The sequence below is a fragment of the Entelurus aequoreus genome, linkage group LG04, assembly GCF_033978785.1.
Source record: "Entelurus aequoreus isolate RoL-2023_Sb linkage group LG04, RoL_Eaeq_v1.1, whole genome shotgun sequence".
Classification (NCBI taxonomy): Eukaryota; Metazoa; Chordata; class Actinopteri; order Syngnathiformes; family Syngnathidae; genus Entelurus; species Entelurus aequoreus.
In genome coordinates, this window is record NC_084734.1 from 24,557,027 (window position 1) to 24,570,369 (window position 13,343).

The 13,343-nt window shown below is 38.5% G+C and overlaps 1 protein-coding gene across 2 annotated transcripts in view; it reads left to right on the forward strand.

Annotated features, from left to right (window-relative positions):
* Positions 1-13,343, forward strand: part of rad51 (RAD51 recombinase) — a 79,869-nt gene that overhangs the window by 54,723 nt on the left and 11,803 nt on the right. For both annotated transcript variants that reach the window (XM_062044414.1, XM_062044415.1), the window contains exons 8-9: positions 8,187-8,316; positions 8,451-8,572. In XM_062044414.1, coding sequence (XP_061900398.1) covers positions 8,187-8,316; positions 8,451-8,572 — 252 coding nt within the window. The remainder of the gene's footprint in view (positions 1-8,186; positions 8,317-8,450; positions 8,573-13,343) is intronic.

Below are 13,343 nucleotides of genomic sequence, written 5' to 3' on the forward strand. Positions count from 1 at the left end.
CTTGGCATCCTATCAAGTTATGTTAGGTCTACAGTCACCAATCTGGGGTTCAAAATGGACTCTTTTGTCAAACTCGACAGCCAGATCAGTCATTAAATCAAGATTTTATAATCTGAGGCAGTTAGCAAAAGTGAAACCTATTCTCTTCACAAGGCACTTCAGAACAATAAATAATACATGCTTTTGTTGCCACTAAGATGGATTACTATAACACACTTCATGTAGGGTACATATTAAAAACACTGACTAACTTCCCTAGGCTGGCTAGTTACGTTGTGGGTGAGAATTTTAGGGTCTCAGAAAGGGCAAAATAAATCCTACTGGACACACAAGTATTGGATCCAGCAACTGATCTGGGCACTGCAAGCTCGACCCGCAACATGGGAACACATAGGTTGAGGTCGTGATCCGACAAACGCTAACCCCCACACACACCCCACTGCTATACCACCCTGACGGATGACTGCCCACTCCCCCGATAGAATCCACGCGGTTCGAGAGGGCCAATACCAGGGCCGGACAATTTAGGCAAAAATAATAATCACGATTATTTTGATTGTTATTGTAATCACAAATAACATGATAATTCATTAATTTGAAACATGAGTATTTGTTGTACCACCAAAACTAAACTATAAACATAGTTTAAAAAACTGACATAAATTGGTAACAAATGAACCACAAGTGAAATAATAATAATGGTAGTAATAGGGATGATGTTTGATAAGAAATTATCGAGTTCGAGCCTATTATCGAATCCTCTTAGAGAACCGGTTCCTTATCGATTCTCTTATCGAGTCCAGATAGGTTGTTGTATATGGAAAAAAACACACAATATTTGGTTTAACAAAAGCTCACTTTTATTATATAAGAAAAAAATAAAATCTAATAAATAAATAAATATTGACTGTTACCCCCTAAAAAAAAAAAAAAAAAAATATTGACTGTTGCTACCCAAAGTATATTAAGTGGGATCTTTCAGAAAAACAAATATATACAGTAACACAAAAACAACCTGTCTCTGTGATCACTATAGATCTATAAATAATAATATAGTGTTAAATAAAATCAGTCCCTTGGGCACAAATCTGAAAGTAATACAGCTCTCCAAAAAGTGCACTTCTTATTTGACATAACTGTTTGTTATGATGCTTTGACATTTTTGCACTTTATTTCTTTATTGAAAGAAAATTCTATGAAGAGAAAAGTTGTTTGCAAATGTGGTTACAATGCTAAAAAATGAAAAGTTAAAGCTAAAAAAAGAAATACACTTTGTTGAGTTAACATTATTTCTTTATAGGGGGAAAGTTATGATCTAGGGAAAATAACAACTACACTACCCAGCATGCAACGGCAGTGACGAGCATGCGCGGTAGTCCCAAAAAGTGTTGTTGCATGTCGCCACCCGGCAGCTAAGAATGAGGTTATGAGCACGCTGTGAAAGTAAACGTCAAGAACTCAGCCAACACGCCTCGTCTGCATTATTTATAATTAGACAGACAACACATATACAGTGTGATTTTGTTTTGTTTACAAGGAAAGAAAAACAAAATTTAAAAAAGGGAGATGTGTTGTATATATATGTATGTGCTGCGGTTGCTTTAAGAACGTTGCGACAGCTGCCGTAAAGGAGGTGCGTTGCTAGCCTGGTTGCTATGTTTCCGGTTGGTCGTAAAAGTGTTCGTCATGTGTTTGTACCCTGCTCAAATCTCTCAGTAAAGTTATTCATTGGATTATACCTTTTGTTTTGAACTTTATTACAGCTTGGAGCGCTTTTTCCGGTCCATTGTTTCCCTGCTTTCGCTATCTGCGCCTAATGACTGAGCTACGTGACGTCATTTCTTGTGATGTCCCACGGAGCATTTCTGGTCGGGACGAGATTCGAATAAAGAACCAACTCTTTTTCTTTACTATAGAGGTCTTGATAACAGGTACGGGTTCTCAAAAAGGGATTCGAGTCCGAGGACTCGGTTCTTTTCTTATCGAACAACCGGGAAAACCGGTTTCGAGTATCATCCCTAGGTAGTAACAATATATTTAAATAAAAGTAATACGAAAACAATAAATTCAGTTTTTCCGTTTTAATTGTTTTTAATTCCGTTTTTTACCTGTACAGTTAGTTTACCACTATAGTGTTATTTTGTGTCAAATACAATTTTATAAAATGTTTGTTAATTAAATGCATCTTTGGATAGTTTTGACCAGTATTTTAGGTCAAAGCATAATAATTGTGTAAATGTATCAGTAAGTGCTTTTAAAGGCCTACTGAAATGAGATTTTCTTATTTAAACGGGGATAGCAGGTCAATTCTATGTGTCATACTTGATCATTTCGCGATATTGCCATATTTTTGCTGAAAGGATTTAGTAGAGAACATCGACGATAAAGTTCGCAACTTTTGGTCGCTGATAAAAAAGCCTTGCCTGTACCGGAAGTAGCAGACGATATGCGCGTGACGTCACCGGTTGTGGAGCTCCTCACATCTGCACATTGTTTACAATCATGGCCACCAGCAGTGAGAGCGATTCGGACCGAGAAAGCGACGATTTCCCCATTAATTTGAGCGAGGATGAAAGATTCGTGGATGAGGAAAGTGATAGTGAAGGACTAGAGGGCAGTGGAAGCGATTCAGATAGGGAAGATGCTGTGAGAGGCGGGTGGGACCTGATATTCAGCTGGGAATGACTAAAACAGTAAATAAACAGAAGACATATATATACTCTATTAGCCACAACACAACCAGGCTTATATTTAATATACCACAAATTAATCCCGCATAACAAACACCTCCCCGCTCCCTTCTATATAACCCGCCAATACAAATCAAACACCCGCACAACACACTCAATCCCACAGCCCAAAGTATCGTTCACCTCCCCAAAGTTCATACAGCACATATATTTCCCCAAAGTCCCCAAAGTTACGTACGTGACATGCACATAGCGGCACGCACGTACGGGCAAGCGATCAAATGTTTGGAAGCCGCAGCTGCGTACGTACTCATGGTACCGCGTCTGCGTATCCAATTCAAAGTCCTCCTGGTAAGAGTCTCTGTTGTCCCAGTTCTCCACAGGCCAATGGTAAAGCTTGACTGTCATCTTTCGGGAATGTAAACAATAATGGGTTATACTTGTATAGCGCTTTTCTACCTTCAAGGTACTCAAAGCGCTTTGACAGTATTTCCACATTTACCCATTCACACACACATTCACACACTGATGGCGGGAGCTGCCATGCAAGGCGCTAACCAGCAGCCATCAGAGGCAAAGGGTGAAGTGTCTTGCCCAAGGACACAACGGACGTGACTAGGAAGGTAGAAGGTGGAAATTGAACCCCAGTAACCAGCAACACTCCGATTGCTGGCACAGCCACTCTACCAACTTTGCCACGCCGTCCCTTACAAACAATGAAACATCGGCTGTGTTTGTGTTGCTGCAGCCGGCCGAAATACACCGCTTCCCGCCTACAGCTTTCTTCTTTGCTGTCTCCATTGTTCGTTGAACAAATTGCAAAAGATTCACCAACACAGATGTCCAGAATACTGTGGAATTCTGCGATGATAACAGACGACTTAATAGCTGGCCACAATGCTGTCCCAAAATGTCCTCTACAATCCGTGACGTCACGCGCAGGCGTCATCATACCGAGACGTTTTCAGCAGGATATTTTGCGCAAAATTTAAAATTGCACTTTAGTAATCTAACCGTATTGGCATGTGTTGCAATGTTAAGATTTCATCATTGATATATAAACTATCAGACTGCGTGGTCGGTAGTAGTGGGTTTCAGTAGGCCTTTAAGTACATTATGCTTGTTTTGTTAGCGCAGTCAGACCGGATGTAAGGAGACAATTTGAGGCTGTAAAAAGACAGCCTCTCAAGTTGCGACCCGTTTTGTTTGTACATTGATTTTACATCGATGATGTCGTTCACAACAACAAAAGCAGATGAGATGTGTTGTGGGTTTATGGATTATTCTTGCTAGCTTTAGTTTTGTAGTTTAGTTGCTGTGGGGTGGTCTCAACATTGTTTAGTTCAGTGTGTTGGACACATTATTTTCCCAAACAAATGTTAATTTTCCTCACAATGACAACATTTCCCTTACATTTATGTAAATTTACCTGATATTCTGCGGTTAATAGCGGATTTCGTTTTATTGGCCAATTAAATGACTCCGTCCCCGGTTATTATTCTCAAACATTGAAATTAACTGATCTCGTACATTTTCAAACTGCAAAAACCATGTACAAAGGACTTAGGAATTAATTAAATATAATATAAATAATTTATTTACTGTATTTTCCGGACTATAAGGCGCACTTTTTTTTCCTAAAAACTCGACTGTGCGCCTTATAACCCGATGTAAGGAATAAGTTCGGTTAAGCTTACCCACCTCAAAGATATTTTATTTGGTACATGCTGTAATGATAAGTGTGACCAGTAGATGGAAGTCAAACATAAGAGATAAGTGTAGGCTACACTATGATGGGTCTCAAGTAAACAACACCAACATTTTAAATGTTCCATTGAAAATATAGAACATTACACGTGCCCAAAAATCTATCAAAATGTTTTAGTACAACTTTGGTAAGCTATGAAGCCGCACCGCTTGAAGGATTGTCGCCGCATTAAACATACGACTATTATTATGAGGTGCGTATAAGGTAAGACATATTATCTGGCATTTTGTTTCACAATATTATGCAAAATAAACTTTTCTTACCTTCTGGTACCTGCTGATTTGTATTTGAAATCTGCTTAAATCCTGAAAAATTGTGCGCGTCCGCGCCGTCTCCGTAATAGATAAGCTTCTTATTTTTCTATCTTCTTATGTGACATTCATCTTCTGCTGTTGCCATTTCTAATATAAAGTAGTGTAAAGTTAACTTCTTACCCATATCTGTCTGTAAACTCGCCATGAAAGTGCTACAACATACCGGCGTAGTGAGTTGTCATTATTCACCCAGGAACTTTAGATATTAGAGTTCCGGTCGGACGGTTTTTCACGGGACACACGGGAAGAGATGCTGCTCCGTTATTGATTTTAGTAAAGTCTGAATGTCATTAGAACAGTTAGGTCCATCTTTTGACACTTCTTCCCATACTTGCCAACCCTCCCGTTTTTAGCGGGAGAATCCCGTTATTCAGCGCCTCTCCCGACAACCTCCCGGCAGAGATTTTCTCCCGACAAACTCCCGGTATTCAGCCGGAGCTGGAGGCCACGCCCCCTCCAGATCAATGCGGACCTGAGACTGAGTGGGGACAGCCTATTCTCACTTCCGCTTTCCCACAATATAAATACGCTTGCAAGTTCCAAAACGAATGGAAACAAGAATTTCAGTTCATCCAGGACAGTTCGAAGGGGAAGGTGTATGTTGCCTGTAAATATGTAGAACAGACTTCTCCATTGAACACGGTGGCCGAAATGATTTCTCAGTCATGAACGGAGAAGTTAAACAGGACAATACTGCCATCTAATGGATAGATAATTCAAGTATTTCTTTTATGTAAATAAAATAAATATATATATATAGCTAGAATTCACTGAAAGTCAAGTATTTCATACATATATATATATGTATGTATATATATATATATATATGTATGTGTATATATATATATATATATATATATATATATATATATATATATATATATATATATATATATATATATGTATGTATGTATGTATGTATGTATGTATGTATGTATGTATGTATGTATGTATGTATGTATGTATGTATGTATGTATGTATGTATGTATGTATGTATGTATGTATGTATGTATGTATGTATGTATGTATGTATGTATGTATGTATGTATGTATGTATGTATGTATATATATATATATATATATATATATATATATATATATATATATATATATATATATATATATATATATATATATATATATATATATATATATATATATATATATATATATATATATATATATATATATATATATATATATATATATATATATATATATATATATATATATATGAAATACTCGAGTTGGTGAATTCTAGCGATAAATAACCACGCCCCCAACCCCCCACCTCCCGATATTGGAGGTCTCAAGGTTGGCAAGTATGCTTCTTCCACTCCCGTCCTTGTACCCTACACCGCTACAACAAAGATGACGGGGAGAAGACGCTGCCGAAGATGAGCCAAGTGAATAAGACCGCCCACAAAACGGCGCATCAGAAAGCGGCTTGAAGATGATCTGTAAAACATAATCTATGCAACATTTTGACCAAAGAACCACCATTACATGTTATGTAGACCACAAGAAAGTGTTTTCAATTTAGAAAAAATGAAGAAGAATATGACTCCTTTAATGCACACTATAATCCGGTGCGCCTAATATATGAAAAAATATTTAAAAACAATAAAATAAAAAATACACCATTCATCAGCAGTGCGCCTTATAATCTGGTGCACCCTATGGTCCGGAAAATACGGTACATGTACAACTCTAAAATATTTTAGTGGGTCTATGTGTGGGATTAAATCATGGAATGGATTGAATAGAGGATTTAAACAGCATACTAATATGAGCCAATTTAAGAAACAGTACAAGCTTATGGTGGAGTGTCTAGATATACCTGTACTTGTTGGGACATAGGTAGAAACAAATATGCGCCGCTTTTTCCTAATATTTTGAACTACAGTATGTGTTATTTCTTATCTCTCGATATGCTCTGTCCTATCTACCCTGTCTTCTCTTCACCCAACTGGGGAAGACAGGCGGCCACCCAATTAAGTCTAGATTCTGTCCGTTTATTCCCTCGGGGGAGTTTTTTTTCCCCCTTGCCTCCGTTGACAAGTCGCCAAGTGCTTGCTCATGTGGGGTTCAGTTGGTTTGTTCCTTCTTTCTTTCCTTCTCTCTTTCTATCTTTGAAATGCTGTTTAAGGCACATGGTTGTGAACAGACAAGCTCTGCTTCTTCCCACTCCTTTTGGACGATTTGGACTTAAGCAAAAATATGTGCTTGTGAAGTTTTTTTAACATGTTCCAAATAAAATCGATTGATTCATGTCTTTTAACCTGCACAAAGCAACATGAGCACATTTCTCCATATTTAGCCTCTCTTCACCATCTCCTCATTCATTTTAGGATTCTTTTTTTATCAAATATTTCAAATGCATTCGACACCTCGTGAGGCACTGACTGGATGTTATTTTATTTTAATGGAGATAGGCTGCAGCACCCTCTGTGACCCCGAAAGTGACAAGCGGTAGGAAATGGATGGATTTTACTGTCTAGCTATCGTTTATGGGGTTTCCTATTTTTATCTATTTTCATATAGTATATATATACTTTTAAATTTATATATTTATATTTTTTATGAGTTTTTTTAGTCATATAATTCACTTTATGCCTCAAGTCCCTATATCTTGATCTTCTGTGGTTGCTTTAAAACAACATACATACACAAAATTAGATTAGATTTAAAGGGCCCCAACATGCTAAATCAACTTTTCTTAACTTTTGGTACCTGCTGTTATGTATTTGGGATCCACATAAGTCCCGGAAAAAAAAAAATCAAACTGAAGGTTTTGCAGAGATATTCATAAAGCAATATTTACTTCCGCTAAATGAGCCGTTTGGAATTTTCCCCATTAGTGACATTTTTCCCATTTGTGACGTCAGCGGATTATCCATATGTGGTAAAGTTTTACCCAGAGAGCTATGCGCGTGTCCGCCATTGTAGTCCGACACTGTAATCAATAATGTCCTTTTTTTCTATCCTCTTTACGAGGCTCGCTCGTAAATGCACACACATTTTCCGCTGTTGACATTTCTAATACAAAGTAGCGTATAGTTAGAACTTAATCTGTCAGTTGACACTCCATGGAAGTGCTCAAAACTACAACAAAAATAGCAGAGAGAAGACACAGCAAAGTGGAGCCATGTAAATAAGAGTGGCCATAAAATGGCACATCCTGAAGAGACGGTCAGAAAGCAGCTTAAAAGCTATCTGTAAAACATAATCTATACACATTTTTTACCAAAGAACCACCGTTACATGTTATGTAGACCACAAAGAAGTGTTTTCAAATGTAGAAAAAAGTCATATGACACCCTTTAACTGAAATTATTTTCTTTCCACTGGCCTAATACTTGGGTCCTAAGCCGTCAGCCTATTTATTCGGCCTTGTGTGTTTGTGTTCACAGATATGCTTTGTTGATAGTCGATAGTGCGACAGCTCTGTACAGAACGGACTACTCTGGCCGAGGTGAGCTGTCAGCCAGACAGGGACATTTAGGACGTTTTCTTCGCATGTTGCTTAGGCTAGCGGATGAGGTATGTGGTTTCATGCTCATAGCATTTCTACAATTAAGAAATATTGGAAACGTGTTAAATCAGACAGCTACAGTAGATGCACATATACTGCATTGACTGACTACAGTATACTGTCAAAATATGTCCCACAACAGTTTGGCGTTGCAGTGGTCATAACCAACCAAGTGGTTGCCCAAGTAGATGGGGCAGCCATGTTCTCTGCGGATCCAAAGAAGCCAATTGGCGGAAACATTCTGGCTCATGCATCCACTACACGGTAAGAGTGCATTCTAACAGTACACCAATAAACTAAGTGAGCGCTGTTTTTAAACATAATGTGAACATCAATAGTACAGTAATCCCTCGCTTGTTGCGTCAAATTGGTTCTTGGCCTGACTGTGGAAAATGTAATTACACAAAGTAGGATCATTATTAAATTAATCAAATAATTTCATAGTGTGAGCATAAACAAAATATTTACTATCTTCTAAATAGGTTTAACATTAGAATAGAACAAAGTGATACCTCAACTTGAAAGTGCCCTAACTTTAGAGTGTTTCAAGATAATAGCTGTCTCTTAACTTATTGTTATACTTAAAGTTACAGGCATCCCCGCCATTAGTTGGCACAGCGAATCTAACGGTGAACCATGTAAAATCCGAGCATTAAAGGCCTACTGAAACCCACTACTACCGACCACGCAGTCTGATAGTTTATATATCAATGATGAAATCTTAACATTGCAACACATGCCAATACGGCCGGGTTAACTTATAAAGTGCAATTTTAAATTTCCAGCTAAACTTCCGGTTGAAAACGTCTTTGGATGATGACATATGCGCGTGACGTAACCAGTGAAACAGAAGTATCGGTACCCCATTGAATCCAATACAAAATAGCTCTGTTTTCATCTCATAATTCCACAGTATTCTGGACATCTGTGTTGGTGAATCTTTTGCAATTTGTTTAATGAACAATGAAGTCTGCAAAGAAGAAAGTTGTAGGTGGGATCGGTGTATTAGCGGCGGACTACAGCAACACAACCAGGAAGACTTTGACTCGGATAGCAGACGCGCTAGCCGACGCTAGCCACCGACCGCACGGATGATCGTGGTGAAGTCCTTCGTCCTTCCGTCGATCGCTGGAACGCAGGTGAGCACGAGTGTTGATGAGCAGATGAGGGCTGACTAGCGTAGGTGGAGCGCTAATGTTTTTATCATAGCTCTGTGAGGTCCGTTATACTAAGTTAGCTTCAATGGCGTCATTAGCAACAGCATTTTTAAGCTTCGCCAAGCTGGAAAGCATTAACCGTGTATTTACATGTCCCTGGTTTAATAGTATTGTTGATCTTCTGTCTACCCTTCCAGTCAGGGATTTATTTATTTTGTTTCTATATGCAGTTAAGCACGATGCTATCACGTTAGCTCCGTAGCTAAGTTAGCTTCAATGGCGTCGTTAGCAACAGCATCTTTAAGCTTCGCCAGGCTGGAAAGCATTAACCGTGTATTTACATGTCCCTGGTTTAATAGTATTGTTGATGTTCTGTCTATCCTTCCAGTCAGGGATTTATGTGATTTAGGGCTATATAAATAAACATTGATTGATTGATTGATTGATTTATTTTGTTTCTATATGCAGTTAAGCACGATGCTATCACGTTAGCTCCGTAGCTAAAGTGTTTCGTCGATGTATTGTCGTGGGGATAAAAGTCACTGTGAATGTCCATTTCACGTCCTCGACTCTCATTTTCAAGAGGATCTAGTATCCGAGGTGGTTTAAAATACAAATCCGTGATCCATAATAGAAAAAGGAGAGTGTGGAATCCAATGAGCCAGCTTGTACCTAAGTTACGGTCAGAGCGAAAAAAGATATGTCTTGCACTGCATTCTAGTCCTTAACTCTAACGTTCCTCATCCACAAATCTTTCATCCTGGCTCAAATTAATGGGGTAATCGTCGCTTTCTCGGTCCGAATCGCTCTAGCTGCATTGAAAACAATAGGAAAATATGAGGAGGCTATCAACTGACTACGTCACGCTACTTCCGGTAGGGGCAAGGCTTTTTTTAATCAAATACCAAAAGTTGCGATCTTTATCGTCGTTGTTCTCTACTAAATCCTTTCAGCAAAAATATGGCAATATCGCGAAATGATCAAGTATGACACAGAATGGATCTGCTATCCCCGTTTAAATAAAAACATTTCATTTCAGTAGGCCTTTAACTTATAACTAAAGATGGACGTAGGTTTGTTTTTCCTAGAACGGGAAGGAAGAAAGTGAATGTGATGGAGAGTGTTGAGAATAAGAAGTGGATGATATTCATTGAATTAAAGAAAGAAATCATCAAAAAACATGACAGAGCAACAGCAGACTTAACGAGGCAGAACAAGTATAGCACTGCTAGTCTGTACCATACTGAAGCAGAATGACTCTAACACCAGCCAAGGATGTTAATCTAACATGGCAGATATTTATCCATTAAAATATGGAGAAGCCACTGATAGTGAGTTTGACGGAAAAAAATAGTTGCAAGGGGATACCGAACACGTCCACTCTCCAAGGTACAGTAAATGCTACATGCACATTATTATAGTAATAAAACTTCTGTAGATGCCAGTAGTAAAATCTATTATATTGTTTTCATACAATGCAAATTTTAACTTTTTCTTTTTAAAAAGTGTTACATGTTAAAATTGTGCTGTTTTGAAGGGGGGCACACACGCATTAAATGTGTTTTAATTCATTTCATTTCATTTCGTTGTCTTGAGATACAAGTGGTTTGAGTTAAGAGCTCTGTTACAGAACCAGTTAAGTCCCCAAGTTAATATTACTGTACATAACAGAATCCCACATTTTTTATTGCCATGTAATCATGGCAATAAAAAATTTGGAAATTAAGTTATATCCAATAGTGCAGTACAAATAAAAACGGTATGTAAAATTAATGATGACAGCAATATCAGCGCACAGCGACGTGTGGCACAAAGATCATATGTAGCCATGACAAAAAAGCTCTGTCGTGAGACTTGGCCAAGTAAACTGTGGGATTTTAGCGCTTTAAACAGTGGGGATGGAACATGTTACTGTATATAAAACATGTTCAAAATGTGTAAAATGTTCTTTAAAACATAGACATTTCAGAAGTGTGTTTATGGTTTGTATAATTATGAATGTTGTCTTGTTTTTAGCACAGAGTAGATCAGGGGTGGGCAAACTACGGCCCGCGGGCCACATCCGGCCCCTTGGTCTTTTTGATCCGGCCCGCCAAAAAATAAAACCGAATTGAGCAAATTGTTTAATAATTAGGACCACATGAATTGTCCTGTAACACCAAGTAATTCCACAGAGTCGCACAATAGGACTGCAGTATGATTGATTTGTTGCACAGCCCAGGTACACTGTTTTTCACTGCTCCTGCTCTGACAGCACTTTTGAGGTTTTAGGCACTTTTTTACACTGCAATATCCACCAGGAGGCACTGTGCACATCTGTATTGCAGCTTGACCACGTAGTGAAGCCAGTTATAAAGCTGGTTAACTTTATTCCTGCAAGAGCACTTCACCATAGTCTGTTTATTACATTTCTTGAAGAGACCGACGCCGACCACCAGAACTTGCTTTACCATTCCAATGTCCGCTGGTTACGTTTGGGTAAAGTATGTCAACATGTGGGGAGCTACAACAGGAGAGTATCTCATTGTTGGAGCAACTTGAAAAAGCTGACACTTTCCCTGATCTGAGTGGCTTTGTGATATAGCGTTTGCTGTGGACATACTGGCACACATGAATGAGCTGATGGTGAAGCTACAAGGCAAAGACCAGTTTGTACATGAAATGTACACAAATGTCAGAGATTTTAAAACCAAGCTGACTTTATTTTCAAAACAAATGTCAAATGAGTCATTCACTCACATGATTTATTTTCATGTACATTTTTTTATTCAACGAAAAGGCTGTAAAATTCCATTCAGTTTTTTGAGGTGGTCTGGCATATTAATTTTGTAACTTTTTATCAGTCATATTGTGAGTGTTTGTATTGTGTGTTTAGCTTTTACGCTTTTCTACTGCATTTTAAAAATTTCTTCCACTAATGTTGAACAACTTACACATGTTTAAAGTGTTCCTTAAAAAAGGGAACCAGGCACACACACAGCAAAATGTGTGATATTTTTTACAGCCAAATATTGTGTCAAAAAACACACAGACAAACTCAGTGTCATGTTAAAAATCAGAAATAAAAGAATAAGACTGGGAATAATTTTCACACATTCATCAGTCAGTCACTCCTCTGTTACACGGAAATATCCTGCAGTTATCATGCCATATATACAGTATGATTTGTGGTGTGTGTGTGTGTGAGCATGGGCATATTTTATTCTACAAAAACTTGATAGTCGCAGCAAATATAACCGCCGACAGTAGCTGCGTTGTTTATTGGGTGTCCTGCCTCGTTTTTCCTGCTGTGGTCCCATATTGCTCATGTCAAAGGCTCACCAATGTCACGTGAATCTGTGTTATTGCTGTAGAAGATGAAGTGCATCAACAGTGTACGTCTCCACTTACTGTAGCATTGCCCCGGCATTAGCAGTGTTGTCCCATTGAGTCCTGCCGCTTTGGGCCCACTGTTGTCTTTTATATGCTTATCTCATAGACTCATCAATGTGGAAATGTGTGGCAGGAATCAAAAGTGAAGTGAATAAATAGTTATACTTTACTCTTTGCTTTGCATGAGAGTAAACAATGGTTTCATCGGCATGACACTGGAAGTTACTGTGGACCCAGAAACGAAAGTCCCGCTTGGTGAATATCTTTTATCGATCGCCACGACATAATAGAAAAAAAGACAAGTGGGCGGTATAGCTCAGTTGGTAGAGTGGCCGTGCCAGCAACTTGAGGGTTCCAGGTTCGATCCCCGCTTCTGCCATCCTAGTCACTGCCGTTGTGTCCTTGGGCAAGACACTTTACCCACCTGCTCCCAGTGCCACCCACACTGGTTTAAATGTAACTTAGATATTGGGTTTCACTATGTAAAAGCGCTTTGAGTCACTAGA